The 26,854-nt window shown below is 49.5% G+C and overlaps 2 protein-coding genes across 2 annotated transcripts; one reads left to right on the top strand and one right to left on the bottom strand.

Moving 5' to 3' along the window:
- Positions 1-620: 620 nt before the first annotated feature.
- On the bottom strand, positions 621-26,854 carry syn1.S (synapsin I S homeolog). The gene is given in 13 exon segments (NM_001094281.1): positions 621-2,872; positions 3,491-3,566; positions 3,654-3,797; positions 4,172-4,274; positions 4,350-4,424; positions 10,487-10,629; positions 11,760-11,822; positions 19,360-19,449; positions 19,985-20,141; positions 24,478-24,569; positions 25,373-25,430; positions 26,414-26,598; positions 26,600-26,854. Coding segments are annotated over 13 exon segments (1,965 nt in total). The 5' UTR covers positions 26,738-26,854; the 3' UTR covers positions 621-2,231.
- On the top strand, positions 16,141-19,150 carry timp-1.S (tissue inhibitor of metalloproteinase-1 S homeolog). The gene is made up of 6 exons (XM_018232476.2): positions 16,141-16,293; positions 16,605-16,722; positions 17,282-17,364; positions 17,445-17,562; positions 18,232-18,353; positions 18,817-19,150. Exons 2-6 carry the CDS (start codon positions 16,614-16,616, stop codon positions 19,033-19,035), a joined length of 651 nt encoding a protein of 216 aa, XP_018087965.1. The 5' UTR covers positions 16,141-16,293; positions 16,605-16,613; the 3' UTR covers positions 19,036-19,150.

Genomic DNA, 26,854 nt, shown 5'->3' with positions numbered 1-26,854 from the left:
TGCCAGGGGAATGTGATTTTTGCACTTGGATGTTCTTGTGGCAAAGGAATTCTGTAGCTGTTCTGGGTGTGGTAACAGGCAAAGGATCCCGTAGCCACATTTATAAGGCAGGGAGTGAAATCATTTTCCCACTAACACAGACTTGTCTGGTTTCCACTACCTGTGTGTGTTTGGCTGGTGTGTGTTTGTGTGGCTGGAGGGTGTCACATTCTGCAGGATGACCAGGATCTGATGGCTAATTCCAATACTGTTCAGTTTTCTGGGAATGGAAGAAATGGCGCTTGGGGGGCTGGGATTGTTCTGACCCTATTATTTGATGATATTTTCATAGTGAAACAAATGATCAGTGTGATCAGAAAGTTGCAGAAGGGCTGAAGTCATGCGCAGGTTATAGCCCCAAACCAACGTTGGCACGAACTGAATGAAATATCTGGGGGTTGGGGGCAATCCGCAGTACTTACCTGCTGGCTGGATGTTTGAAAGGAATCAGCAGCGAATGTGTGTGCACATGTGTATTCATGTCTGATAGATATTGGCCTAAAGGGCCCCACACACAAGCCAACAGGCTGCGGATTCCCAACTGGCCCAGGGTTATACTTCAGATAAAGATCAGGCGGCAGTTTTGTTGGCAGATTGTTTATTTCTTTGGACAAATAAGGGTTATGTTACCCGGGAGGGGGCACATTTTCACACATTTACAGACAAGCTATATACTCGTTTCTCCTCCAGTTCCTTGACAATGTGTGGGGGGGGGGCTGACGTGGTGAAATAAATGACTGGTAATACTTAGAAGAATAGTTTGCTATGGGGGGCACCAACAAATTTGTGGCAATGTTACACCATACACTGGCAAGCTGGGGTTACACACACAACACATTTACTGGCACACAAAACTAGTCCATGGCAACACAAGGTTCATCAGAAACATTAGCCGTGCTGGCAAATAACCCCAAGCTTTGCTTGACAACAAAATTTATGAGGGTGCTGAGGCGTGGGAGAGATGGGTGCCAGGCCAGGAATGTAATCTAAGCAGAAGGAACATGACAATGGCGATGGGCCACAACTGAGATACGGCCTGGAAAGGAGGGTGTTACGATATGAGAGCGCAATGGCAAAGACTCACAAACGCACACGTTGAACTACTCCACTAGCAACACCAAGCCACAATGACACCACTGACTGGGGCACAACAACCAGCATGTGTCATGCTGCACTGGGGAATGTACCAGCACCAATAAGGACCTGTCTATAGAGCGTAGAAATATGTCACGTTCCTCTTTATACAGATTTCTCTCTCTTTTGTTCCCATATCCACGTGTCCATATTGTGTGGCACCAGCACAAGAAGCCGTGCATATGTGTCACAGGGGGCAAGGGAACAGTTCATACACAAAGCCACGGGGCTTAAGGGGGGGCATGAAGTGGGAAAAGGGTACAAGTGAGGTTCCGGCGACCCCTCCATTAGTCAGAGAAGAGACTGGCAAAGGATTTCCTCAGGTTGCGGATCGTTTCGGCTTTTGCTTCATCTTGGCTAAGGTTGGAGCGAGGAGCCTGCGTGTCTGCAAGGGTGAAGGAGTTGGTGAGGGACTGGGACTTACTGGTGGAGGCAAATGAATTGGGGTGCAAGGGGGGCACAAGATGGAAGGGATGACGTGGGATTGTAAGTGGGTAAAGAGCCAACATCCGGTGAGATGTTTGTGTAGAAGGAGGAGAAGAGGTGCCATAGTGGGGAGCGGTGACATGAGACACGGGCACCAGAGGTTTGTGGGGGCACAAGACAGATGGAGCAGAACATGCACAACCCAAGCACATGGCAGCACAATTGCGAAGGATGCCAAACAGGACCAGGGGTGAGGCGGTTACGTTGGAGAAGAGATGATAAAGGAGGAACATAAAGAAGGGGTGGGAGAGAAATAATGAACAGTTAAAGTCATGCATCACCATCGTTATCATTGTACTTTTCATTCACAGCAAATATTCTTGGCAGCTCGGTAGCACTCCAGACTGGAATTATATTGTCACCCTGGTAACCAAGACAATGGTGGGCGTGTGAGAGCAGCCAATGAATCTTAATGATCAGCTGGTGCCCCCTAGGGACCCCCATGGTCTTGGCACATGGAGAGATAAAGTAAATCCAGTGTAACTGCCACAGGCAACATGCAACAGACCGGGATGCAGAAGGAAGTATAGGAACCGGAAACCTGTATGGCCCACCCAGAACCGCCAGGGCTCTTACTTGAGCTGCGACTGGGGTGGGGGCAGCTCGACACCCGGCTTCTGAGCCACTTGCGGCTTTTGTGGCCCTCCAGGGCGGGAGGAAGCTTGCCCGGGTCCCTGGGGATTAGGTCGGGGCTGCTGAGTCATTGGTCGCTGTGGAGGCTGCTGCTGTTGTGGTGGCACTCCAGGAACAGACTGGCGCTGCTGAAGAGGTGGCTGCTGCATTGGTTGGCGGATGCCCTGTTGTGGTGGCTGCTGCTGGCTGGCTGGTGGTAACGGCTTCTGCTGAGGCCCTGCAGGGATTGGCTGTCTTGGAGGACCGGGCTGCCGCGGCTGCCCAGGCTGAACTCCCATTGGCTTGGGGCCAGTTGGCATAGGTGGACCTTGCTGTTGCCTTTGAGGTGACTGTGGCCATTGTGGACTTGGCTGCCGCTGAGGGGACTGGGACTGGCGGGGCGAAGGCTGCTGCTGGGGTCGCACCTGCTGGGGCTGCTGTTGAGGGGGAATTTGGCGTTGCTGGGCCCCTGGACTGGGTAGATTTGGTGGATGTGCAGAAGGCTGAGGACTTAGACCCTGGACCTGCTGACCCTGTGGTGGGGGTCGTTGCTGGGGGGGTGGACCCTGGCGCAATGGACCTTGGGTTGCTTGAGGACCCCCTATAAGAAAAGATAAACACAAAAGTCTTGGATAAATATTTGTAATTATTATTTAAAAATCAGTCATGGGAAATAGAGCAGCCAAGGAGCCGGAAGTACAGAGAATCAGAGCTCTGTACCTGGGTAAGTACTGGGGGAGATTGGATTCACTTACCCATGGGGAGGTTCCTGTCTGACCATGGGAAAGAGAGCAGCCCAGGAGCAGGAAGTACAGAGAATCAGAGCTCTGTACCTGGGTAAGTACTGGGGGATATTGGATTCACTTACCCAGGGGGAGGTTCCTGTCTGAAAATGGGAAATAGAGCAGCCCAGGAGCAGGAATACAGAGAATCAGAGCTCTATACCTGGGTAAGTGCTAGGGGAGATTGGATTCACTTACCCAGGGGTAGGTTTCTGTCTGACCATGGGAAATAGAGAAGCCCAGAAGCAGGAAGTACAGCAAATCAGAGCTCTATACTTGAAAATAGAGGTTCCTAGTGGGAACTTGAGTTCTGTATACACACTACAGAGCGGGGTTCACTTGCAGCTGCACTGATTGTTTTGTAAATCTGATGTGTATGGTGGGGGGGGGCAAATGCCCTTCTGTATGTCATACCCACAATGCTTAGCAGACCTCACCTTGAGGAGGGAGTCTCTGAGGCTGTTGCTGCTGCTGCTGAATGGGAGTCGCGGATTTGGAGTGAACAACCTGCGCCTGAAATGGAGCAGAGAGAAAGGTGAATATTAGGGAAGGCACAGCAGTTGGATGTGAGAGAGGAGAGGAGCCTTTGCACTCTGTTACCTGAGGCTGGGTGCCATGGGTAGGGCGATTCAGGGATGGACTGCACTGCAGATTCTGGGACATCCTGGACACAACCAAGTCTGCTATCAGCTGCTTGTCCTCCTCCTGCTGCTCTCCAATCAGAGGCATAGAGGAGCCAACCACCTAATAGGGGGCACATAAGGGGAAAGGGGATGATCATCGCATTTGGAAAAGAGAAGTTTTCTACGTCTCACTGTGTATTTGTATACTGACGAGAAGACAAAGTTTACTTTGACTTTATTGGAGGAAGAGGAGGCCCACAACCATCTGCCAGAAGGACAGACAGGGAGGAAGGGTGGGGCAAAGAAAGGGTAATTAGGGGTACGTGTGCTGTCTGAAGGGTTGGGACAGAGAAAGAAAGGGAAGAGAGTGACATGACACATGATGGGTGAGGTGCAGAGGAACAAGGAGGTTCTCCTATAATGGTGGTTGAGAGTAGATGGAAATAAAGAGAGTGGCCCTCTGGTTAATATTGCGGCACCCCAGCCTACCCCTACCTCAATGATATGGTCCCGTCCATCTTTCCCATGAAGTGCTTCCACAGCGCAGATGTCCAGCCCCCCAAAAATGTCAGCACAAGTGTCGACCCACAGCTTGTACCTGATAGACAAAGACATTAGGCTTGTATTATATAACCAGCCCACCCCTTCCATAATAGTGCACCTGTAGTCTCACCTATCTGACACAGCAATCTGCTCCAGCATGGCTGACCCAGTGTTGGTCTTCCAGTTCCCTGAAATGGAGGTTCTCCTGTGTGTGTCGGGGAGAATAAACTTGTGTTACTGGTAACTCCACCCCCCTGCAGGATTTGTTCAGCTTTGCATCAACCTTTCCTATGATGAACAATATCCTCAGAAAATTTGCAATTGGTCTTCCTTATTCATTATCTGTTGTTTTTCACTTATTTTGCTTTTTGTTTAGTGGCTCTACAGTTTGCAGTTGCTAGGGTCCAAATTGTCCTAGCAACCAGACAGTGGTTTGAAAAACAAACTGTAATATGAATAGGAGAGGCCTGAGTAGAATAACGAGTAACAAAAAGTAGCAATAACAATAACGTTGTAGCCCCACAAAGCATTTTTTTCTTTTTGCTGCCGGGTCAGTGACCCCCATTTCAAAACTGAAAAGCAACAGAATAACAAGGCAAATAATGTTAAACTATAAAAACTAAAGAATGAAAAGTAAATAATAGCCGTTGTATGACTTAGTGATTCGACTGAAGCTGTAGAACCAGATCCACTGGATAGAGAGTGTGACTCAGGGGTGTAAGTATAATTCATACGGGCGAGAGAGAAGATTCTGCCCATCCGCCATTACTACACACAGGAGGGAGCTCTGGCATATGTCTCCTCCTCACTGTAAATCCAGATTATAGACTACTCCTTAGCTGGAGTCACACTCGCCCAACCCTCCGTATAAACCTTCATGGAAAACCTCAAAACAAGTCAGCATAAAGGCTAGAAATGCCATAGATCCACATCTTGTCCTACTCTATCCATCTTGTCCTACTGTCTCCATCTTGTCCTACTGTCTCCATCTTGTCCTACTGTCTTCTTCTTGTCCTACTGTCTCTATCTTGTCCTACTGTCTCCATCTTGTCCTACTCTGTCCATCTTGTCCTACTGTCTCCATTTTTGTCCTACTTTCTCCATCGTGTCCCACTCTGTCCATCTTGTACTACTGTCTCCACCTTGTCCTTACTGTCTCCAACTTGTCATACTGTCTCCATTTTGTCCTACTGTCTCCATCTTGTCCTAATCTGTCCATCTTGTCCTACTGTCTCCATCTTGTTCTGCTGTCTCCATCTTGCCTACTGTCTCCATCTTGTCCTACTGTCTCCATCTTGTTTTACTCTGTCCATCTTGTTCTACTGGCTCCACATTGTCCTACTGTCTCCACCTTGTCCTACTGTCTCTGCCTTGTCCTACTCTGTCCATCTTGTCCTTCTCTCTCCATCTTGTCCTACTCTGTCAATCTTGTCCTACTGTCTCCACCCTGTCCTACTGTCTCCATCTTGTACTACTGTATCCATCTTGCCTACTGTCGCCATCTTGTCCTACTCTGTCCATCTTGTACTACTGTCTCCACCTTGTCCTGCTGTCTCTATCTTGCCTACTGTCTCCATCTTGTCCTACTGCCTCCATCTTGTCCTACTCTGTCCATCTTGTCCTACTGTCTCCACCTTGTCATACTGTCTCCATCTTGTCCTACTGGCTCCATCTTTTCCTACTGTCTTCTTCTTGTTCTACTGTCTCCACCTTGTCCTACTGTCTCCATCTTGTCCCACTCTGTCCATCTTGTCCTACTGTCTCCATCTTGTCCTACTGTCTCCACCTTGTTCTACTGTCTCCATCTTGTCCTACTGTCTCCACCCTGTCCTACTGTCTCCATCTTGCCCTACTTTGTCCATCTTGTACTACTGACTCCATCTTGTTCTACTCTGTCTATCTTGCACTACTGTCTCCACCTTGTCCTACTGTCTCCATCTTGCCTACTGTCTCCATCTTGTCCTACTGTCTCCATCTTGTCCTATTGTCTCCATCGTGTCCCACTCTGTCCATCTTGACCTACTGTCTCCACCTTGACCTACTGTCTCCATCTTGTCCTACTGTCTTCATCTAGTCCTACTCTGTCCATCTTGTACTACTGTCTCCAACTTGTCCTACTGTCTCCATCTTGCCTACTGTCTCCATCTTGTCTTACTCTTTCCATCTTGTCCTACTCTGTCCATCTTGTCCTACTGTCTCCACCTTGTCCTACTGTCTCCATCTTGTCCCACTGTGTCCATCTTGTCCTCCTGTCTCCATCTTGTCCTACTGCCTCCACCTCGTCCTACTGTCTCCATCTTGTCCTACTGTCTTCTTCTTGCCCTACTCTGTCCATCTTGTACTACTGTCTCCATTTTGTCCTACTGTCTCCATCTTGCCTACTGTCTCCATCTTGCCCTACTCTGTCCATCTTGTCCTTCTGTCTCCACCTTGTCCTACTGTCTCCATCTTGTCATACTCTCTCCATCTTGTCCTACTCTGTTCATCTTGTCCTACTGTCTCCATTTTGCCCTACTGTCTCCATCTTGTCCTACTGTCTCCATCTTGTCCTACTCTGTCTATCTTTTCCTACTCTGTCTATCTTCTCTTACTGTCTCCATCTTCTCCTACTGTCTCAATCTTGTCCTACTCTGTCCATCTTGTTCTACTGTCTCCACCTTGTTCTACTGTCTCCATCTTTTCCTACTGTCTCCATCTTGCCCTACTATCTCCATCTTGTCCTACTGTCTCCATCTTGCACTACTGTCTCCATCGTGCCCTACAGTCTCCATCTTTCCATACTGTCTCTGGCTTGCCCTACTGTCTCCAACTTGCGCTACTGTCTCTATCTTCCCCTACTGTCTCCATCTTGCCCTACTGTCTCCACCTTGTCCTACTGTCTCCAACTTGCCCTACTGTCTCCAACTTGCCCTACTGTCTCTATCTTGCCTTACTGTCTCCATCTTGCCCTATTAGCTCAATTTTGTCCTACTGTCTCCATCTTGCCCTACTATCTCCATCTTGTCCTACTGTCTCCATCTTGCACTACTGTCTCCATCGTGCCCTACTGTCTCCATCTTTCCATACTGTCTCTGGCTTGCCCTTCTGTCTCCAACTTGCGCTACTGTCTCTATCTTCCCCTACTGTCTCCATCTTGCCCTACTGTCTCCACCTTGTCCTACTGTCTCCAACTTGCCCTACTGTCTCCAACTTGCCCTACTGTCTCCAACTTGCCCTACTGTCTCCACTTTGTCCTACTCTGTCCATCTTGTCCTACTCTGTCCATCTTGTCCTACTGTCTCCATCTTGTCTTACTCCGTCCATCTTGTCCTACTCTGTCCATCTTGTCCTACTGTCTCCACCTTGTCCTACTGTCTCCATCTTGTCCCACTCTGTCCATCTTGTCCTACTGTCTCCATCTTGTCCTACTGTCTCCACCTTGTTCTACTGTCTCCATCTTGTCCTACTGTCTCCACCCTGTCCTACTGTCTCCATCTTGCCCTACTGACTCCATCTTGTACTACTGACTCCATCTTGTTCTACTCTGTCTATCTTGCACTACTGTCTCCACCTTGTCCTACTGTCTCCATCTTGCCTACTGTCTCCATCTTGTCCTACTGTCTCCATCTTGTCCTATTGTCTCCATCGTGTCCCACTCTGTCCATCTTGACCTACTGTCTCCATCTTGTCCTACTGTCTCCACCTTGACCTACTGTCTCCATCTTGTCCTACTGTCTTCATCTAGTCCTACTCTGTCCATCTTGTACTACTGTCTCCAACTTGTCCTACTGTCTCCATCTTGCCTATTGTCTCCATCTTGTCTTACTCTTTCCATCTTGTCCTACTCTGTCCATCTTGTCCTACTGTCCCCACCTTGTCCTACTGTCTCCATCTTGTCCCACTCTGTCCATCTTGTCCTCCTGTCTCCATCTTGTCCTACTGCCTCCACCTCGTCCTACTGTCTCCATCTTGTCCTACTGTCTTCTTCTTGCCCTACTCTGTCCATCTTGTACTATTGTCTTAATTTTGTCCTACTGTCTCCATCTTGCCTACTGTCTCCATCTTGCCCTACTCTGTCCATCTTGTCCTACTGTCTCCACCTTGTCCTACTGTCTCCATCTTGTCATACTCTCTCCATCTTGTCCTACTCTGTTCATCTTGTCCTACTGTCTCCATTTTGCCCTACTGTCTCCATCTTGTCCTACTGTCTAAATCTTGTCCTACTCTGTCTATCTTTTCCTACTCTGTCTATCTTCTCTTACTGTCTCCATCTTGTCCTACTGTCTCAATCTTGTCCTACTCTGTCCATCTTGTTCTACCGTCTCCAACTTGCCCTACTATCTCTATCTTGCCCTACTGACTCCATCTTGTTCTACTCTGTCTATCTTGCACTACTGTCTCCATCTTGTCCTACTGTCTCCATCTTGTCCTACTATCTCCATCTTGTCCTATTGTCTCCATCGTGTCCCACTCTGTCCATCTTGACCAACTGTCTCCATCTTGTCCTACTGTCTCCACCTTGACCTACTGTCTCCATCTTGTCCTACTGTCTTCATCTTGTCCTACTCTGTCCATCTTGTCCTACTGTCTCCACCTTGTCCTACTGTCTCCATCTTGTCCCACTCTGTCCATCTTGTCCTCCTGTCTCCATCTTGTCCTACTGTCTCCACCTCGTCCTACTGTCTCCATCTTGTCCTACTGTCTCCATCTTGCCTACTGTCTCCATCTTGCCCTACTCTGTCCATCTTGTCCTACTGTCTCCACCTTGTCCTACTGTCTTCATCTTGTCATACTGTCTCCATCTTGTCCTACTCTGTTCATCTTGTCCTACTGTCTCCATGTTGCCCTACTGTCTCCATCTTGCCTACTGTCTACATCTTGTCTTACTCTGTCCATCTTGTCCTACTCTGTCCATCTTGTCCTATTGTCTCCACCTTGTCCTACTGTCTCCATCTTGCCTACTGTCTCCATCTTGTCTTACTCTGTCCATCTTGTCCTACTCTGTCCATCTTGTCCTACTGTCTCCATCTTGTCCCACTCTGTCCATCTTGTCCTCCTGTCTCCATCTTGTCCTACTGTTTCCACTTCATCCTACTGTCTCCATCTTGTCCTACTGTCTTCATCTTGCCCTACTCTGTCCATCTTGTACTACTGTCTCCACCTTGTCCTACTGTCTCCATCTTGCCCTACTGTCTCCATCTTGTCCTACTGTCTCCATCTTGTCCTACTCTGTCTATCTTGTCCTACTCTGTCTATCTTCTCCTACTGTCTCCATCTTGTCCTACTGTCTCAATCTTGTCCTACTCTGTCCATCTTGTTCTACTGTCTCCACCTTGTTCTACTGTCTCAATCTTTCCCTACTGTCTCCATCTTGCCCTACTATCTCCATCTTGTCCTACTGTCTCCATCTTGCACTACTGTCTCCATCGTGCCCTACAGTCTCCATCTTGCCAAACTGTCTCTGGCTTGCCCTACTGTCTCCAACTTGTGCTACTGTCTCCAACTTGTGCTACTGTCTCTATCTTGCCCTACTGTCTCCATCTTGCCCTACTGTCTCCACCTTGTCCTACTGTCTCCAACTTGCCCTACTGTCTCCAACTTGCCCTACTGTCTCTATCTTGCCCTACTGTCTCTATCTTGCCCTATTAGCTCAATTTTATCCTACTGTATCCATCTTGCCCTACCTTCTCCAACTTGTTCTACCGTCTCCAACTTGCCCTACTGTCTCCATCTCGTCCTACTGTCTCTATCTTGCCCTACTGTCTCCATCTTGGCCTACTGTCAACGCCACATTGGTGAATACCGTGAGTGATATTGATCTAGGTGGCCACAAATGAGATGGGTTCTTCCGTACAGGAGGGTGGTCCTGCAGGACTGTTATGGGTTGAACAAGTTCCATCAAGTTCTGTCCCTGTATATTTTAAAGGATCTTCTTGGAACCAATGTGTTCTAGAGGCAGATTTAAGTGCTTCTGTAATCTGTGAGGTTATGTGGATGAGGGGAGGATCTTATTTGGGGTTACTGAAAACAACACAGTAATTAGGGGAGTCATGGATCCCCAGGACATGAGGTGCCCCATAGTCTGGGAGTGGATGACTGTATGCCTGTGTGAGTTCCTAGAGATCAGCATGTTGTTCCAAGGTGGTTCTTGTGCATTCCCACAGCTGCCGGCAGGATGATCCCACCCAGGGAAAGTTGCAAAGCTCAGGCAGTGTTTATTTTCCTAGGCTCTAATTACAGGAAGGCTGCGCAGCCCCGGCAGACAGAATGTATTGTGCGGTTGCTCACATGTAGGCCTTGTAGTTGCTCCCAATCTTCTGGATGCGCACGTCGTACTTGGAGTCTATGAACGGCTCTGACGTTGCGTAGGTCTTGGTCAGCGCCACCACGCTCGCTATGTCCTGGAAGTCATACTGATTGTCCACCTTCACCTGGGAGGAGAAACCTAATACCATCAGAGCGGGCAAACAGGGGAGTCCACCAACAGATTCACATGAATAAATGGCATAATGGGTTACATTTTAACCCTGAATGGGGGCAAGAGCACTATTTAGTATAAGGGGGCCCTGAATAGGGGCAAGAGCACTATTTCGTATAGAGTGCCCTGAATAGGGGGCAAGAGAACTATTTAGTATAGAGGGCCCTGAATAGGGGCAAGATCACTATTTAGTATAGGGGCCCTGAATAGGGGGCAAGAGCACTATTTTGTATAGGGGGCAGAGCACTATTTTGTATAGGGGGCCCTGAATAGGGGGCAAGAGCACTATCTATTATGAGGCCATGAATAGGGGGCAAGAGCATTATGTAGTATAAGAATCCCTGAATAGGGGGCAAGAGCACTATCTAGTATGAGGCCCTGAATAGGGGGCAAGAGCACTATCTAGTATGAGGCCCTGAATAGGGGGCAAGAGCACTTTCTAGTATGAGGCCCTGACCAGGGGCAAGAGCACTATTTAGTATAGGGGGCCCTGAATAGGGGGCAAGAGCACTATTTTGTATAGGGGGACCTGAATAGGGGGCAAGACCACTATTTTGTATAGGGGACCCTGAATAGGGGGCAAGAGCACTATTTTGTATAGGGGGACCTGAATAGGGTGAAAGTCCCTTATTTAGTATAAGAGGCCCTGAATAGAGGGCAAGAGCACTATTTAGTATAGGGGGCAAGAGCACTTTTTAGTTTAAGGGGCCCTGAATAGGGGACAAGAGCACTATTTCATATAGGGGGCAAGACCACTATTTAGTATAGGGGGCCCTGAATAGGGCACAAGAGCACTATTTAGTATAGGAGGCAAGGGGTCTAAGTGGTAGTTCCCTGACTCTGTGACCTTAGTGAGACAGTTTGCCCTCTGCCCACCTAATAACCCCCAGGGATGAGGAAAGAGCACAGTGCTGAGCTCTACAAGAAGCTGATCAAGATTTGGGACAGACTGGGAGTAGAAAGAGAAGTTGCAGGGAGTTGTGCAATTGCCCCAGTGTATGGGCCTGACTCACACTTGCTGTAGGTGACCCTCTGACCTTGCACTTGACAAATGACCGATGTGAACCCCGACCCCTAACTTACCTTACCCATTCCTGAATGTGCGTGTCCCATTTTGATCACGACCGGGAACTTGGATGCGGTGAGCTGTAACAGATAAGGTGCATTAGGGTTAAGACAGGACTCATGTCTGCTCCCCAATATTGTCCCATACAGGCCTGGTCCATGTTGGGGTGCACAGCACTAAGACATAACTAAGACACAAGGGGATGTGATATGATTGTGCAGTTCCCCCATTTTCCAGAGAGATAAGTAGCAGGATTTCCTACAGTGCATGGGGGAGTATAGGGGAGTAAGTCAGAGCCAGCAGTGCAGGGGATGAGGTAATGGAGTGTCGTGGAGTTGAAGTGACATTGGGCAGGGAAGTGCTTATGTGGAAATACAGGAAAGTGGGGTGGGGGCCCCTCAATGCTGTCACTAAGCCCTGAGCGTCTGTCAGACTCCTGTGGTTTCTCTCTCTCGTGTGATTAGTGTCATTACAGTGTCTTACACAATGACACATGGGGGAAACACACAGGCAGGAATTGCACCACAGGCTTCATACAAACAGAATTGCTTGTTTCTTCCATCCCCATGGCACTCACTGCCCCTCATCTCTATCATAGCAACCTCAGTCTCCGCCCCTAGCGCCTGAGCCATGTGCACCGCCCCCACTGGCCTCCTGCCCCAGTTCCCATGCAACCATTGCCCCTGTCCCACCGTCACTGGTCACAGTCACATCCCTTAACAACCCCAGTGAGCTTACAATTTAATGTCCCTATCACATTCTCTTCAGTCCCTGCCCCAGTGAGCTTACAATCTAATGTCCCTATCACATTCACATCTGTCCCTGCCCCAGTGAGTTTACAATCTAATGTTCCTATCACATTCCCATCAGTCCCTGCCCCAGTGAGCTTCTAATCTAAGGGCCATATCACATTCCCATCAGTCCCTGCCCCAGTGAGCTTCCAATCTAAGGTCCCTATGACATTCTGACAGAAGTGAGAGTGTGTGGGGTAGTTTTAGCAGTGACGTGAGCCTAGGCTGCAGCAGGGAATGTATTGAGGAGCACTTGTATCATTCCCAAGAACTTTCCCACTGTTGAGCAATGTGGCGACTCTCACTTTCAGCTTCCAGTAAATCCCCTCCCCCCTGCACTTTGTGTTATGTCTCTCAGATCATTGGGCAGGCTCCCAGCCTGTATAACCAGGGGGTGCCACCTCCCCATATCATAAGACCTCCCTGTCAGCTCTGATCCCCAATTCCAATCAGTGGATTAGGCACAAACAAGGGGTACAATGCATTGAAGGAGAGGCACCTCTGCTCTTGCAGATTTGGGTTGGTGTCAGGCAGAAGGGGCAGATTTGGGTTGGTGCCAGGTAGTAGTGCAAGAGGGGGCAGATTTGGGTTGGTGCGGGGCAGGAGTTCAGGAGGGGGCAGATTTAGGGGGGGGCAGGATTCCTGAGGGTTGTGGTGGCTTAGCTCATGGAAACACAAGGGATGAGAAGTGTCAGGAGCAAATGAACGTGTCTGCCTCCCCCCAGCCCATTCCAGATCATTCCACCTTTCTGGCCAGTGAGTCAGCACCAGATTCACCACAGTTTTATTTTTATCCCATTACTAAAGCCTTGCACTTCCCACAATCCCCACAACTCCTATGGGCCCCTTCCCTTACACTAAACCCTCACGTTACTTTCCCTAAATCACTTACACAACTTTCCTTTGTTTGCCTTAAACACCTAGTGACGTAATACAGATTGTGCCACATGTGTGCCACTTCCACCATTGCAGCCCCCTCTCCCATTCACACAGCCCTGTTCGCTTGCATGTCTCTCACCTGGGGGGCCCCCTCTCTGCCGCAATCAGCCCTGTACTGCCCCATGCAGGTGTCAGGGAGCTGCTGTGTTTGGGCATCTCGCTTGCCATACACATAAGAGATAGTGTGAGTGGGTGTATGGGGGGGAGAGGGTGCATGTGGGGCGAAAGGGTGCAGGGAAAGCCCAGGAAATGACTCCGGTAAGGTTTGCAGATTTACTGGTAACAATGTCAGTAGCAACGTCACTGAGATGCAGAAGAGTCAAACCCACGTAACTACCCCCCAGTCTCACCCCTACCCTGCTCCCACCATGACCTTGTCTTCAACCAGTGCTAACACAAGTAACTCCCAGCTCCCTTCCTCCATGGTCCTTACCCCCAACCTCTGTTTCAACTACTCCCTTTCTCTATGTCCGTAACCCCCAACCCCTGTCTCTACTACTCTCTTTCTCTATATCCCTAACCCCCAACCTGTCTCTACTACTCCCTTTCTCTATGACCCTAACCCCCAACCCCTGTCTCTACTACTCTCTTTCTCTATGTTCCTTACCCCCAACCCCTGTCTCTACTAGGGATGCACCAAATCCACTATTTGGGATTTGGCCGAATCCCCCAATCCTTGGTGAAAGATTCGTCCGAATATCGAACCGAATCCTAATTTACATATGCAAATTAGGGGCAGGAAAGGAAAAAGTGGAAACAATTCTTCTTTTGTGGCGAAAAGTCAAGTGATTTCCCTACCCGCCCCTAATTTACATATGCAAATTAGGATTGGATTCGGTATGGCCAGGCACAAGGATTCAGCCGAATCCAAATCCTGCTGAAAAAGGCCGAATCCTGAACTGAATCCTGGATTCAGTGCATCCCTAGTCTCTACTACTCCCTTCCTCCATGGCCCTTACCCCCAACACCTGTCTCTACTACTCTCTTTCTCTATGTCCCTAACCCCCAACCCCTGTCTCTACTACTCCCTTTCTCTATGACCCTAACCCCCAACACCGTCTTTACTACTCCCTTTCTCTATGACCCTAACCCCCAACCCCTATCACTACTACTCCCTTTCTCTATGTCCCTAACACCCAACCCCTGTCTCTACTACTCCTTTTCTCTAACCCCCAACCCCTGTCTCTACTACTCCCTTTCTCTATGGCCCTAACCCCCAACCCTTGTCTCTACTACTCCGTTTCTCTATGTCCCTAACCCCCAACCCCTGTCTCTACTACTCCCTTTCTCTATATCCCTAACCCCAACCCCTGTCTCTACTACTCCCTTTCTCTATATCCCTAACCCTCAACTCCTGTCTCTACTACTCCCTTTCTCTAAGTCTTTAACCCCCAAACCCTGTCACTACTACTCCCTTTCTCTTTGTCCCTAACCCCCAACCCCTGTCTCTACTACTCCCTTTCTCTATGGCCCTAACCCCCAACCCTTGTCTCTACTACTCCGTTTCTCTATGTCCCTAACCCCCAACCCCTGTCTCTACTACTCCCTTTCTCTATATCCCTAACCCCCAACCCCTGTCTCTACTACTCCCTTTCTCTATATCCCTAACCCTCAACCCCTGTCTCTACTACTCCATTTCTCTATGTCTTTAACCCCCAAACCCTGTCACTACTACTCCCTTTCTCTTTGTCCCTAACCCCCAACCCCTGTCTCTACTACTCCCTTTCTCTATATCCCTAACCCCCAACCCCTGTCTCTACTACTCCCTTTCTCTATATCCCTAACCCTCAACCCCTGTCTCTACTACTCCATTTCTCTATGTCTTTAACCCCCAAACCCTGTCACTACTACTCCCTTTCTCTTTGTCCCTAACCCCCAACCCGTCTCTACTACTCCCTTTCTCTATGTCCCTAACTCCCAACCCCTGTCTCTACTCCCTTCCTCCATGGCCCTTACCCCCAACCCCTGTCTCTAATACTCTCTTTCTCTATGTCCCTAGCCCCCAAACCCTGTCTCCACTATTCCCTTTCTCTATGTCCCTAACCCCCAGGCCCTTTCTCTACTACTCCCTTGCTCTATGTCCCTAACCCCAACCCCTGTCTCAGCTATTCCCTTTCTCTATGTCCCTAACCCCCAACCCCTGTCTCTACTACTTCCTTTCTCTGTGTCCCTAAACCCCAGCCCCTGTCTCTACTACTCCCTTTCTCTATGTCCCTAACCCCCAGACCCTGTCTCTACTACTCCCTTTCTCTATGTCCCTAACCCCCAACCCCTAACTCTACTACTCCCTTTCTCTAAGTCCCTAACCCCCAACCTGTCTCTACTACTTCCTTTCTCTGTGTCCGTAAACCCCAGCCCCTGTCTCTACTACTCCCTTTCTCTATGTCCCTTACTCCCTTTCTCTATGTCCCTAACCCCCAACCCCTATCTCTACTACTCCTTTTCTCTATGTCCCTAACCCCCAACCTGTCTCTATGTCCCTAACCCCTGTATCTACATATATATAATATATATATATATATTAGAAATGGAAATGAGGGAATATACTAAGGAATGATGGAATAGAAATGGGATGATTAGGGCTGAATGGCAGGAGGGTTGCATCAGTGCTACTGCTTTCCCCGGTGGTAAATCTTATTATTATTTCCAGCCACTTCCTTTTCTTCGTGTTTTGAAATCTCTGACTAATAAAAGACGCCCTGGGCCCTGAGCCGATCACATCATGGCAGGGAGGGGCCAAGAAGAGCTTTAAATTCCAGAGCTGCACAGACAACAGCTGTACTTGTGAGAGTCACAGACAGACGGACTGCCCAGCCATCAGGTAATCAGATGCTCTGAGCTTGTGCCAAAAGCTAGCAATCTACCCTACCTGCTCCATTACTGTACATACTTGGATTAACAGCTAACAATCTATTTCCAGTCACCTTGCTGCCTTAACACAAGCACCTACTTATACAGAAGCTTGCACCGAGAGCTTACATTCTATTCCCACTCCTGCTATCCTAGTGCACACACACAGTACCTTCTGCATAAGAGCTTGCACCCAGAGCTTACAATCGATTCCCACACCTGCCCGTACAGGACTGTTTAACCCCTGCACTTGTAACTACTCTCCTGTTTTTCCTCCTGCAGTTTGGAATCATGTTGTGTCTTGTGGTTTTGCTGGTTCTGGGGTGCCTTGGCCAGGACGTGTGGGGGTGCAGCTGTGGCCGAAGGCACCCCCAGGCTGCTTACTGCAGCGCAGATTTTGGTGAGTGTTATCGCTTTTTTTTGGGTATCAGCAAGGCACATACTTTCCTTAAGGCGGAATTAAGCCCCTCCCATTCTTACTAATGACAAAGAGCTGAGGAGAGCCAAACGCCACTACCAATGGCTACTCAGTAAGGGCAGGGGCACCGGAGCAGTAGCCACTGAATGGAGGAGAAAGTGCTCAGGATGGCTGCTGGGGGTCCTGCTGTGGAAAAGAGAATATTTGGCACGTAGGTGTGAACTACAGGGCTGTGACGGAGTGCGACATGGAGCAATGCTGTGACACAAACAGTAAACCAGTTCTCCCACTTATTTATAGATGAAGGAAATTCATCAGGAAATTCCCATCTTATAATAAAGCTGCCCCGCCCCAAAGCCAGCTACGGGCCCGGGGCCACACACAGATAGTGTTAGTGATGTACACATAGAACTGCATGCTGCTCACTATAGCCAGGGTTGTGCTTTGTTCATTCTTATTGGTGCATGGGAATGGGTGGAGCTATATACAGAGATTATGGGGAATGTGGGGGCTTCCTGCTCACCCCTCTGTCTCTCCACAGTTATTCAAGGGAGATTTATTGGAAAGACCCAGCACAAGACACAAGAGCAGGGCAGAGTGAAGTATGAGATCAAAACTACTAAGGTAACTGCCCCCCCCCCTCGCAAGTTCTCTTGCTGCCATATGGCTCCTCCACTCCCCCCTAATACATTCTTATTCTCTAGATCTTTAAGGCCCCTGATGGAATGGACGACATACAATTTCTGAGCACCCCATTAATGGAAAGCATGTGCGGCTTTGAACATCACATTTCCAACAAGAGCCAGACCTTCCTTATTACAGGTGAGTCTCTCTACTGAGCTTGTCCTCACTCTCTAACACCCAATCACTATGCTGTTAGGGCTGTGGTACAGGAAAGGGAGGAGAGTGGGGGGACAGGCCTATCTCATTACTGAGCTTGTCCTCGCTCTCTAACACCCAAGCACTCTGTTGTTAGGGATGTGGCACAGGGAGTGGAGGAGGATGGGGGAGGCAGGCCTACTTCATTATTGAGCTTCTCCTCACTCTATTACACCCAAGCACTATGCTGTTAGGGATGTGGCACAGAGAGAGGGGAGGAGGAAGGGGGGACAAGCCTACCTCAGTGCTGAGCTTGTTATCGCTCTCTAACACCCAAGCACTATGATGTTAGGAATGCGGCACTGGGAGCGGAGTAGAATGGGGGGGCAGGACTACCTCATTACAGGTGATGGCCCATATGGAATGGGGTGGTTTTGTACAGATACAACCTGCTGGGCACCATGCCTATTGTTACAGTAAGCAGCGACTGTCACCCTACATGGATCTAGCAGACATTATGAGGGGGTGTTGGTACCAGATTCAGTAGGAAGGGGTTAATGGGTGATTTTCAGTGCCAGTGATGAGATGTCCTATGCACAACTGAACTCTATTGACATTGGCATCAATGCTGCCCAGCTCCCTAATGCCATTCTCTTTATTGCTAATGCCCAGGGCACGTGGTGAATGGTAAATTGGAAATCGACCAGTGTAACTTCATTGTTCCTTGGGCCTCACTATCCGCCGCTCAGAAGAGGGGCTTCCAGGAGGTGTACCGCAAGGCCTGTTCCTGTAATGTAAGTAGCAAAGGGGCCGCACACCTCTCCCAAACTAAGTCCCGGACCCCAATACAAGAGCACTCATCAGCCCATATAATGTTACTTTGCATTAGGCCAAAAGCAGCTTTGTGCCCTCTGATTGGCCCAGACTAGCACTGAAAGGGTTGAGCAAATCCCATTATGCCCCACTACACATCTCATTTCCAGACTGCTCACCTGGCAAGGGGCAGACGAGTAATTTCCCTTTCCTTATATTGTCTCTGACTTGCTTTGCCCACTGGTCCCATTAGGAACGAGCCTCCCCTGTAACTCTGTCATGCAGTTGGGTCATTCTGTTTTTGACCTGCATAGCTACCCCCTAGTGTCTAGGGCTGGTACTACAAATGGGCATTGTTTCCACTGGAAGGAGTTGCTGCCATTGGCTGATGGTCCCATTACAGAAAGTGCCCATGTGCTGATGGCTCTTTTCTCCCTCCTGCAGATTGTCCCCTGCTACAGTGGTACCTGCTCCCTGGAATCTGATAGCCAGTGCCTTTGGACCGATGTACTGGTGCACTGGCAGGAGCCTCTCAATGGGGCACAATCCAAATACATGGCCTGTGTTGACCAGGGCAACGGTTTGTGCACATGGGAGTCTCAGAAACCCAGCGCCATCGCTGCTAGGAATAAAAAGGCAATTTCGGCAACCAAGGAAGAGTAATCTACTGGGGGGGGGGGTCACAGGGGATGATGGAAGGAAGGGGAAGTGTTTTGTACATTTGAATGCATGTTCCCTTTATACCGGGGGAAATAAATGTCTTTTTATGTTTTTTGTACACTGTCTCCAATATGTAAATGCTATTCATATGGAATAACAACAGAAGGGAGCTAATACTGGGTACCCCATTCCTTCCATACAAGCCAGCATAACATGAGCTTCCTATGGGAGTTTTATGAGCACACATTCCATGGCTGCAGCGGGGAGGGGGGGTCTAGTCAGAGGGCAGACGCCACTCAGGGAACTCAGTACCCCCCAGTGACTTACCATCTCCTTATGGTTGGGGTAATAGGTTTGCTCAATGAGAGGGAACTCCTCCGGCCCCAGCTTCTTGTGTAATCGCACCAACTGGGAGAACTGGAAAGAGAAGGAAACAAATTATTACTCAGGATTCACTCACCCTATAAACCCCTTCACCCTAACCCTATATACAGTATATATTCTGGGCATTATACCCACACTGTGCATTCTGGGCATTATACCCACGCTGTGCATTCTGGGCATTATACCCACGCTGTGCATTCTGGTCATTATACCCACGCTGTGCATTCTGGGCATTATACCCACGCTGTGTATTCTGGGCATTATACCCACGCTGTGCATTCTGGGCATTATACCCATGCTGTGCATTCTGGGCATTATACCCACGCTGTGCATTCTGGGCATTATACCCACGCTGTGTAGTCTGGGCATTATACCCACGCTGTGTATTCTGGGCATTATACCCATGCTGTGTATATGGTTTAAAGGAATCTGGTGGCAAACAAGTGAGGTAACAGGAAACTCAGTGGCACTATATTTAGATACAGGAATAACTGGCACTGTAGGGCACTTGCCCAACACACAGATACAGTGACTAAATAACTTGACTCACGGGCTCCTGTATACTCACCACCCAAGGTTTGTCACAGAAGTTGTAGACAGAATGCAGGGAGTTAAGGCTGGGCACCCCAGCATACTGCAGCCCAATGACCAAGCTGCGGAAGTCTCCGTTCCGTGCCATGCTGAAGGCGTGCTGGCGAATCAGCACAAAGTCTGGCTTCAATGACCTATCAGTGGACAGGAAGGACTATTACTTTCCCAGAAACCCTTGTGCTGGCAGATACAGTAGATTTTTTCAAGGAAGGGGGGTGCCTCTTTAGCCAGGGAAAAAATACAGGTTTCTGGTTTTAACTGTAGTGTCAGATGACATTTTTAGCTGGATCAGCTGGATGGCAGCCCCCACAGCAGGTAAACTACCAGTCCCAGTGCCCTGGCTAACCTTAGATATCAGATCAATTGTGGGAGTTGCAGTTTAATGACAAATTAATTGTGAGTGTATCAGTGCTCCGTTACTGTTTCACTATAGAACAGGAGAGTGGATTCAGAGCACCCCCACAGGGCATTGCCCAGGGTGCCGCCCTCGCATACAATGCTTATTTATTATTAGTAAAGGGGAAGTTAGGGGATCTCCCCTATGGATTCCCCTCCAATTTGTATGTTTCGAACTAGAACGAATGGGGGGGACTTGCCTGAAAACATTGGGTTCTGTGTTAATCCAGCAACGATCCCATTGTAATGCCAAGGCTCATGCCAATCACCTTCCCTGGTGGATCCAACTAAGCCTTGGTTGAGATACACTTCCGGTACTGACATCTGTCTCTAGGGACACGCCTGCCCCACTTTTCTAATCCCCCAATAATCATACGGATGTATGGGGGTACACAGCTCACTGATATAGTGACCAAACTCACACACCTCTCATTTATATCACAGTCCCCAGAAGCCTCACGTAGTTGGGGTGAATCAGGGAGGAAGAACTGAGGCATGGGACCCAGTGGGCTTCTGTATGTAACCCAGGCCTACTGTACCCATCTATATGCCACCCTTCCATTGGGCTTCTGTGTGTAACCCAGGCCTATTGTACCCATCTATATGCCATACTTCCATTGGGCTTCTGTGTGTAACCCAGACCTACTGTACCCATCTATATGCCACCCTTCCATTGGGCTTCTGTGTGTAACCGGGCCTACTGTACCCATCTATATGCCACCCTTCCATTGGGCTTCTGTGTTTAACCACGCCTACTGAACCCATCTATATGCCACCCTTCCATTGGGCTTCCATGTGTAACCGCACCTATTGTACCCATCTATATGCCAACCTTCCATTGGGCTTCTATGTGTAACCACGCCTACTGTACCCATCTATATGCCACCCTTCCATTGGGCTTCTATGTGTAACCGTGCCTACTGTACCCATCTATATGCCACCCTTCCATTGGGCTTCTGTGTGTAACCCAGGCCTACTGTACCCATCTATATGCCACCCTTCCATTGGGCTTCTATGTGTAACCGTGCCTACTGTACCCATCTATATGCCACCCTTCCATTGGGCTTCTGTGTGTAACCCAGGCCTACTGTACCCATCTATATGCCACCCTTCCATTGGGCTTCCCTGTGTAACCGCACCTACTGTACCCATCTATATGCCACCCTTCCATTGGGCTTCTATGTGTAACCACGCCTACTGTACCCATCTATATGCCACCCTTCCATTGGGCTTCTGTGTGTAACCACGCCTACTGTACCTATCTATATGCCACCCTTCCATTGGGCTTCCCTGTGTAACCGCACCTACTGTACCCATCTATATGCCACCCTTCCATTGGGCTTCTGTGTGTAACCGCACCTACTGTACCCATCTATATGCCAACCTTCCATTGGGCTTCTGTGTGTAACCACGCCTACTGTACCCATCTATATGCCACCCTTCCATTGGGCTTCCCTGTGTAACCGCACCTACTGTACCCATCTATATGCCACCCTTCCATTGGGCTTCTATTTGTAACCACGCCTACTGTACCCATCTATATGCCACCCTTCCATTGGGCTTCTATGTGTAACCGTGCCTACTGTACCCATCTATATGCCACCCTTCCATTGGGCTTCTGTGTGTAACCCAGGCCTACTGTACCCATCTATATGCCACCCTTCCATTGGGCTTCTGTGTGTAACCCAGGCCTACTGCACCATCTATATGCCACCCTTCCATTTGGCTTCTATGTGTAACCATGCCTACTGTACCCATCTATATGCCACCCTTCCATTGGGCTTCTGTGTGTAACCGCACCTACTGTACCCATCTATTTGCCACCCTTCCATTGGGCTTCTGTGTGTAACCGCACCTACTGTACACATCTATATGCCACCCTTCCATTGGGCTTCTGTGTGTAACCGCACCTACTGTACCCATCTTTATGCCACCCTTCCATTGGGCTTCCGTATGTAACCGCACCTACTGTACCCATCTATATGCCACCCTTTCATTGGGCTTCTGTGTGTAACCCAGGCCTACTGTACCCATCTATATGCCACCCTTCCATTGGGCTTCTGTGTGTAACCGCACCTATTGTACACATCTATATGCCATCCTTCCATTGGGCTTCTGTGTGTAACCACGCCTCCTGTACCCATCTATATGCCACCCTTCCATTGGGCTTCTATGTGTAACTGCGCCTACTGTACCCATCTATATGCCACCCTTCCATTGGGCTTCTGTGTGTGTAACCCAGGCCTACTGTACCCATCTATATGCCACCCTTCCATTGGGCTTCTATGTGTAACCATGCCTACTGTACCCATCTATATGCCACCCTTCCATTGGGCTGCTGTGTGTAACCGCACCTACTGTACCCATCTATTTGCCACCCTTCCATTGGGCTTCTGTGTGTAACAAAGCCTACTGTACCCATCTATATGTCACTCTTCCATTGGGCTTCTGTGTGTAACCGCACCTAATGTACCCATCTGTATGCCACCCTTCCATTGGGCTTCCGTCTGTAACCGCACCTATTGTACACATCTATATGCCACCCTTCCATTGGGCTTCTGTGTGTAACCACGCCTACTGTACCCATCTATATGCACCCTTCCATTGGGCTTCTATGTGTAACTGTGCCTACTGTACCCATCTATATGCCACCCTTTCATTGGGCTTCTGTGTGTAACCCAGGCCTACTGTACCCATCTATATGCCACCCTTCCATTGGGCTTCTGTGTGTAACCGCACCTATTGTACACATCTATATGCCATCCTTCCATTGGGCTTCTGTGTGTAACCACGCCTCCTGTACCCATCTATATGCCACCCTTCCATTGGGCTTCTATGTGTAACTGCGCCTACTGTACCCATCTATATGCCACCCTTCCATTGGGCTTCTGTGTGTAACCCAGGCCTACTGTACCCATCTATATGCCACCCTTCCATTGGGCTTCTGTGTGTAACCCAGGCCTACTGTACCCATCTATATGCCACCCTTCCATTGGGCTTCTATGTGTAACCATGCCTACTGTACCCATCTATATGCCACCCTTCCATTGGGCTGCTGTGTGTAACCGCACCTACTGTACCCATCTATTTGCCACCCTTCCATTGGGCTTCTGTGTGTAACAAAGCCTACTGTACCCATCTATATGTCACTCTTCCATTGGGCTTCTGTGTGTAACCGCACCTAATGTACCCATCTGTATGCCACCCTTCCATTGGGCTTCCGTCTGTAACCGCACCTATTGTACACATCTATATGCCACCCTTCCATTGGGCTTCTGTGTGTAACCACGCCTACTGTACCCATCTATATGCACCCTTCCATTGGGCTTCTATGTGTAACTGTGCCTACTGTACCCATCTATATGCCACCCTTCCTTTGGGATTCTGTGTGTAACCGAGGCCTACTGTACCCATCTATATGCCACCCTTCCAATGTTCCATTGGGCTTCTGTGTGTAACCGCACCTACTGTACACATCTATATGCCACACTTCCATTGGGCTTCTGTGTGTAACCGCACCTACTGTACCCATCTATATGCCATCCTTCCATTGGGCTTCCGTGTGTAACCGCACCTACTGTACACATCTATATGCCACCCTTCTATTGGGCTTCTGAGTGTAACCACGCCTACTGTACCCATCTATATGCCACTCTTCTATTGGGCTTCTGTGTGTAACCATGCCTACTGTACCCATCTATATGCCACCCTTTCATTGGGCTTCTGTGTGTAACTCAGGCCTACTGTACCCATCTATATACAACCCTTCCATTGGGCTTCTGTGTGTTACCCAGGCCTACTGTACCCATCTATATGCCACCCTTCCATTGGGCTTCTGTGTGTAACCCAGGCCTACTGTACCCATCTATATGCCACACTTCCATTGGGCTTCTGTGTAACCCACACCTACTGTACCCACCATAAACTGTGGAGGGAAGGGCACACGGCCAATCAATGACATGGATCATCCAATAGGAAATTTCCCTGATGGGTCTGACTCCATATAATGCACCAATGGGCTGCCCCCCCCTGCACATTCCACAACTCCTAAACCCCTGCACCATAATTCCTTACCTCACAACCTTCACCCCATTCCTCAGAACCTCCAGGTCCACAGAAAAGCTGCCATTACTGTGCGCCACCAGATTCAGGTCACAGAACTCAGCCTGCAAAGAACCAGAACAGTCTGTGCACTCCCAATAGACCAGCATATACTGTAATGCATGGGGCCAGGGACACAGCCCAGCACTATACACAGGAAGAGCAGAACACTATACACAGGGAGAGCAGAGCACTATACACATGGACAGCAGAGCACAATACACAGGAAGAGCAGAGCACTATACACAGGGAGAGCAGAGCACTTTACACATGGAGAGCAGAGCACTATACACAGCGAGAGCAGAGCAATATACACAAAGCAGACCACAAAGCACAGGGAGAGCACAGCACCATACACACGAAGAGCAGAGCACTATACACAGACAGGGACAGCAGAGAACTATACATAGGGAGAGCAGAACAATATACACAGGGACAGCAGAGCACAATACACACGGAGAGCAGAGCACTATACACAGGGACAGCAGAGAACTATACACAGGGAGAGCAGCGAACTATACACAGAGAGAGCCTAGCACTATACACAGAGAGAGAAGAGCACACTACAAAGGGAGAGCAGAGCACTATACACAGAGAGAGCAGAGCAAAACACATAGGGAGAGCAGAGCACAATACACAGAGAGAGCAGAGCACTATACACAGGGAGAGCAAAGCACTGTACACAGGGAGAGCAGAGCACTATACACAGGGAGAGCAGAGCACAACACACAGGGGGAGCAGAGCACTATACACAGGGAGAACAAAGCACTGTACACAGGGAGAGCAGAGCACTATACACAGGGAGAGCAGAGAACTATACACAGGGAGGGCACAGTACTACACAGAGGAGGGGCTATTAGCCCTTTACCTGTTCCACTTTTATATCGTATTCTCCACTGACTCTCTTCCCCTTAAACAGCTTCCCCCTGCAAAGAGCACAAAACAAAGAATAAGTGCCAGTCTGAAATCTACAAAGAATAAGTATGATGAATGAGGGTGGGCAGGATTTTATAACGCTGCCTAACAATGACCGGGCCAAGGGAGAGCCACAGATCAAGACACAGTCACATTTAAATGAAAAAAGGGGAGAATTTGGTGCCTTTATTGTAAAGGGAAAATAAAGGAGTGTGAGTAATGATGATGATGAGAGAGCTGATGCTAAACTGTGTATCAGCCGTGCACTCTTCTCTCTTCTGCTCGAGTTGCATCACTGTCTCTAGGAGGCACAGCACACCGACATGTGCCCCATACCCACTTCTCCCTCGCAACAACAGCACCTATGCCCCCTGTTTGACTGCTACCCCAATCTGCAGGGTTGATTCTATGCCTCTTGCTGCCTGATGCTGCTTCTGCAATGCTTCCCCCCTTGATTATCTTTTCTGCTCATGGACAGGTCCAGGGGGGGGGGGTGGGGGCACATCACAATTGTGCTCTCTGAACTACAGGAGACTAATTTCCAGTTTAATGACAGGCTCTTAAAGTCACAAGGAGAGACTAACTAAGGAGCTGCTGCCACCTGAGGGGGATACTCAACTCGTGGTAGCAGCACCCCTGTAAATATGAGTGACTGTGGGCCCCTATCTGTCCCTGCCAGTGATTGTGAGCCCCCCATCCTTGGCTGAGGAATGTTAAGTGAGCAGCAGCTGTGTCGCTGCTGTGGGTGTGTCTGGCAATGTCTCAGCACCGTCCTCCGTGTAAAGCTGAGAGAATATAACGGAGACAGAATGTGCCAGTGTGAGGGCGCGGGGCACCTTGAGCCAAGTGAGAGGAGCCACAGTGCATCATGGGATCGATGGGCAGGTGTCAATCACACAGATCACATGACGAGGTGCCTCTGCAGCATAGGCTGCCCTGCTCCCAGTCCCAGATTGCTGTGTGAGGAGAGGCGCATATGGCCCGGGGCACTTACCAGTCGCTGTGCGGTTCATCGATGACGAGGAGGACTTTGCTGCCCTTGAGGCCAGGGCCGCCCCCGGTGGCGGTGGAGACCTGCTCGCTGAGGGCCGCGGTGGTCTGTTTCACGGCGTTAGAAAGGGAAGAGAAGAAGCCGCCAGAGCTGGGGGGTTCGGGGGAGACGGCGGCGGGAGGAGGGGCGGGCGGGAGGAGGGGGCCCCTGGGGTCCCGGGGGCGGAGGGGCGGGCGGGTCCGGGCGCTGCAGGTCGCTCATATAGCCATTGGGCAGGTTGGCCATGAAGTTACTGTCCGACAGGCGGCGCCGCAGGTAATTCATCATGGGACCCTGCTCCGGTACCGGCGATGCTGTGAGAGATCAATGGCAGCGGGGGATTCTCCTCACTCCGTCTACTCCTCAGGCACTTAGCGCCGACAATTGGTACCGCCAGGAATTCCC

This window comes from Xenopus laevis, chromosome 8S (assembly GCF_017654675.1).
Source record: "Xenopus laevis strain J_2021 chromosome 8S, Xenopus_laevis_v10.1, whole genome shotgun sequence".
NCBI lineage: Eukaryota > Metazoa > Chordata > Amphibia > Anura > Pipidae > Xenopus > Xenopus laevis.
The sequence above is the reverse complement of the archived record's forward strand: the minus strand, read 5'-3'. Positions and strand labels throughout refer to the sequence as shown.

What these genes read in the sequence shown, in the direction of transcription:
- timp-1.S (XM_018232476.2), top strand. Translation starts at nt 16,614, where the DNA reads ATGTTGTGTCTTGTGGTTTTGCTGGTTCTGGGGTGCCTTGGCCAGGAC. An exon ending in ATGAGATCAAAACTACTAAG is followed by an intron (nt 17,365 to 17,444) that starts GTAACTGCCCCC and finishes CTTATTCTCTAG; the next exon opens with ATCTTTAAGGCCCCTGATGG. An exon ending in GCAAGGCCTGTTCCTGTAAT is followed by an intron (nt 18,354 to 18,816) that starts GTAAGTAGCAAA and finishes TCCCTCCTGCAG; the next exon opens with ATTGTCCCCTGCTACAGTGG.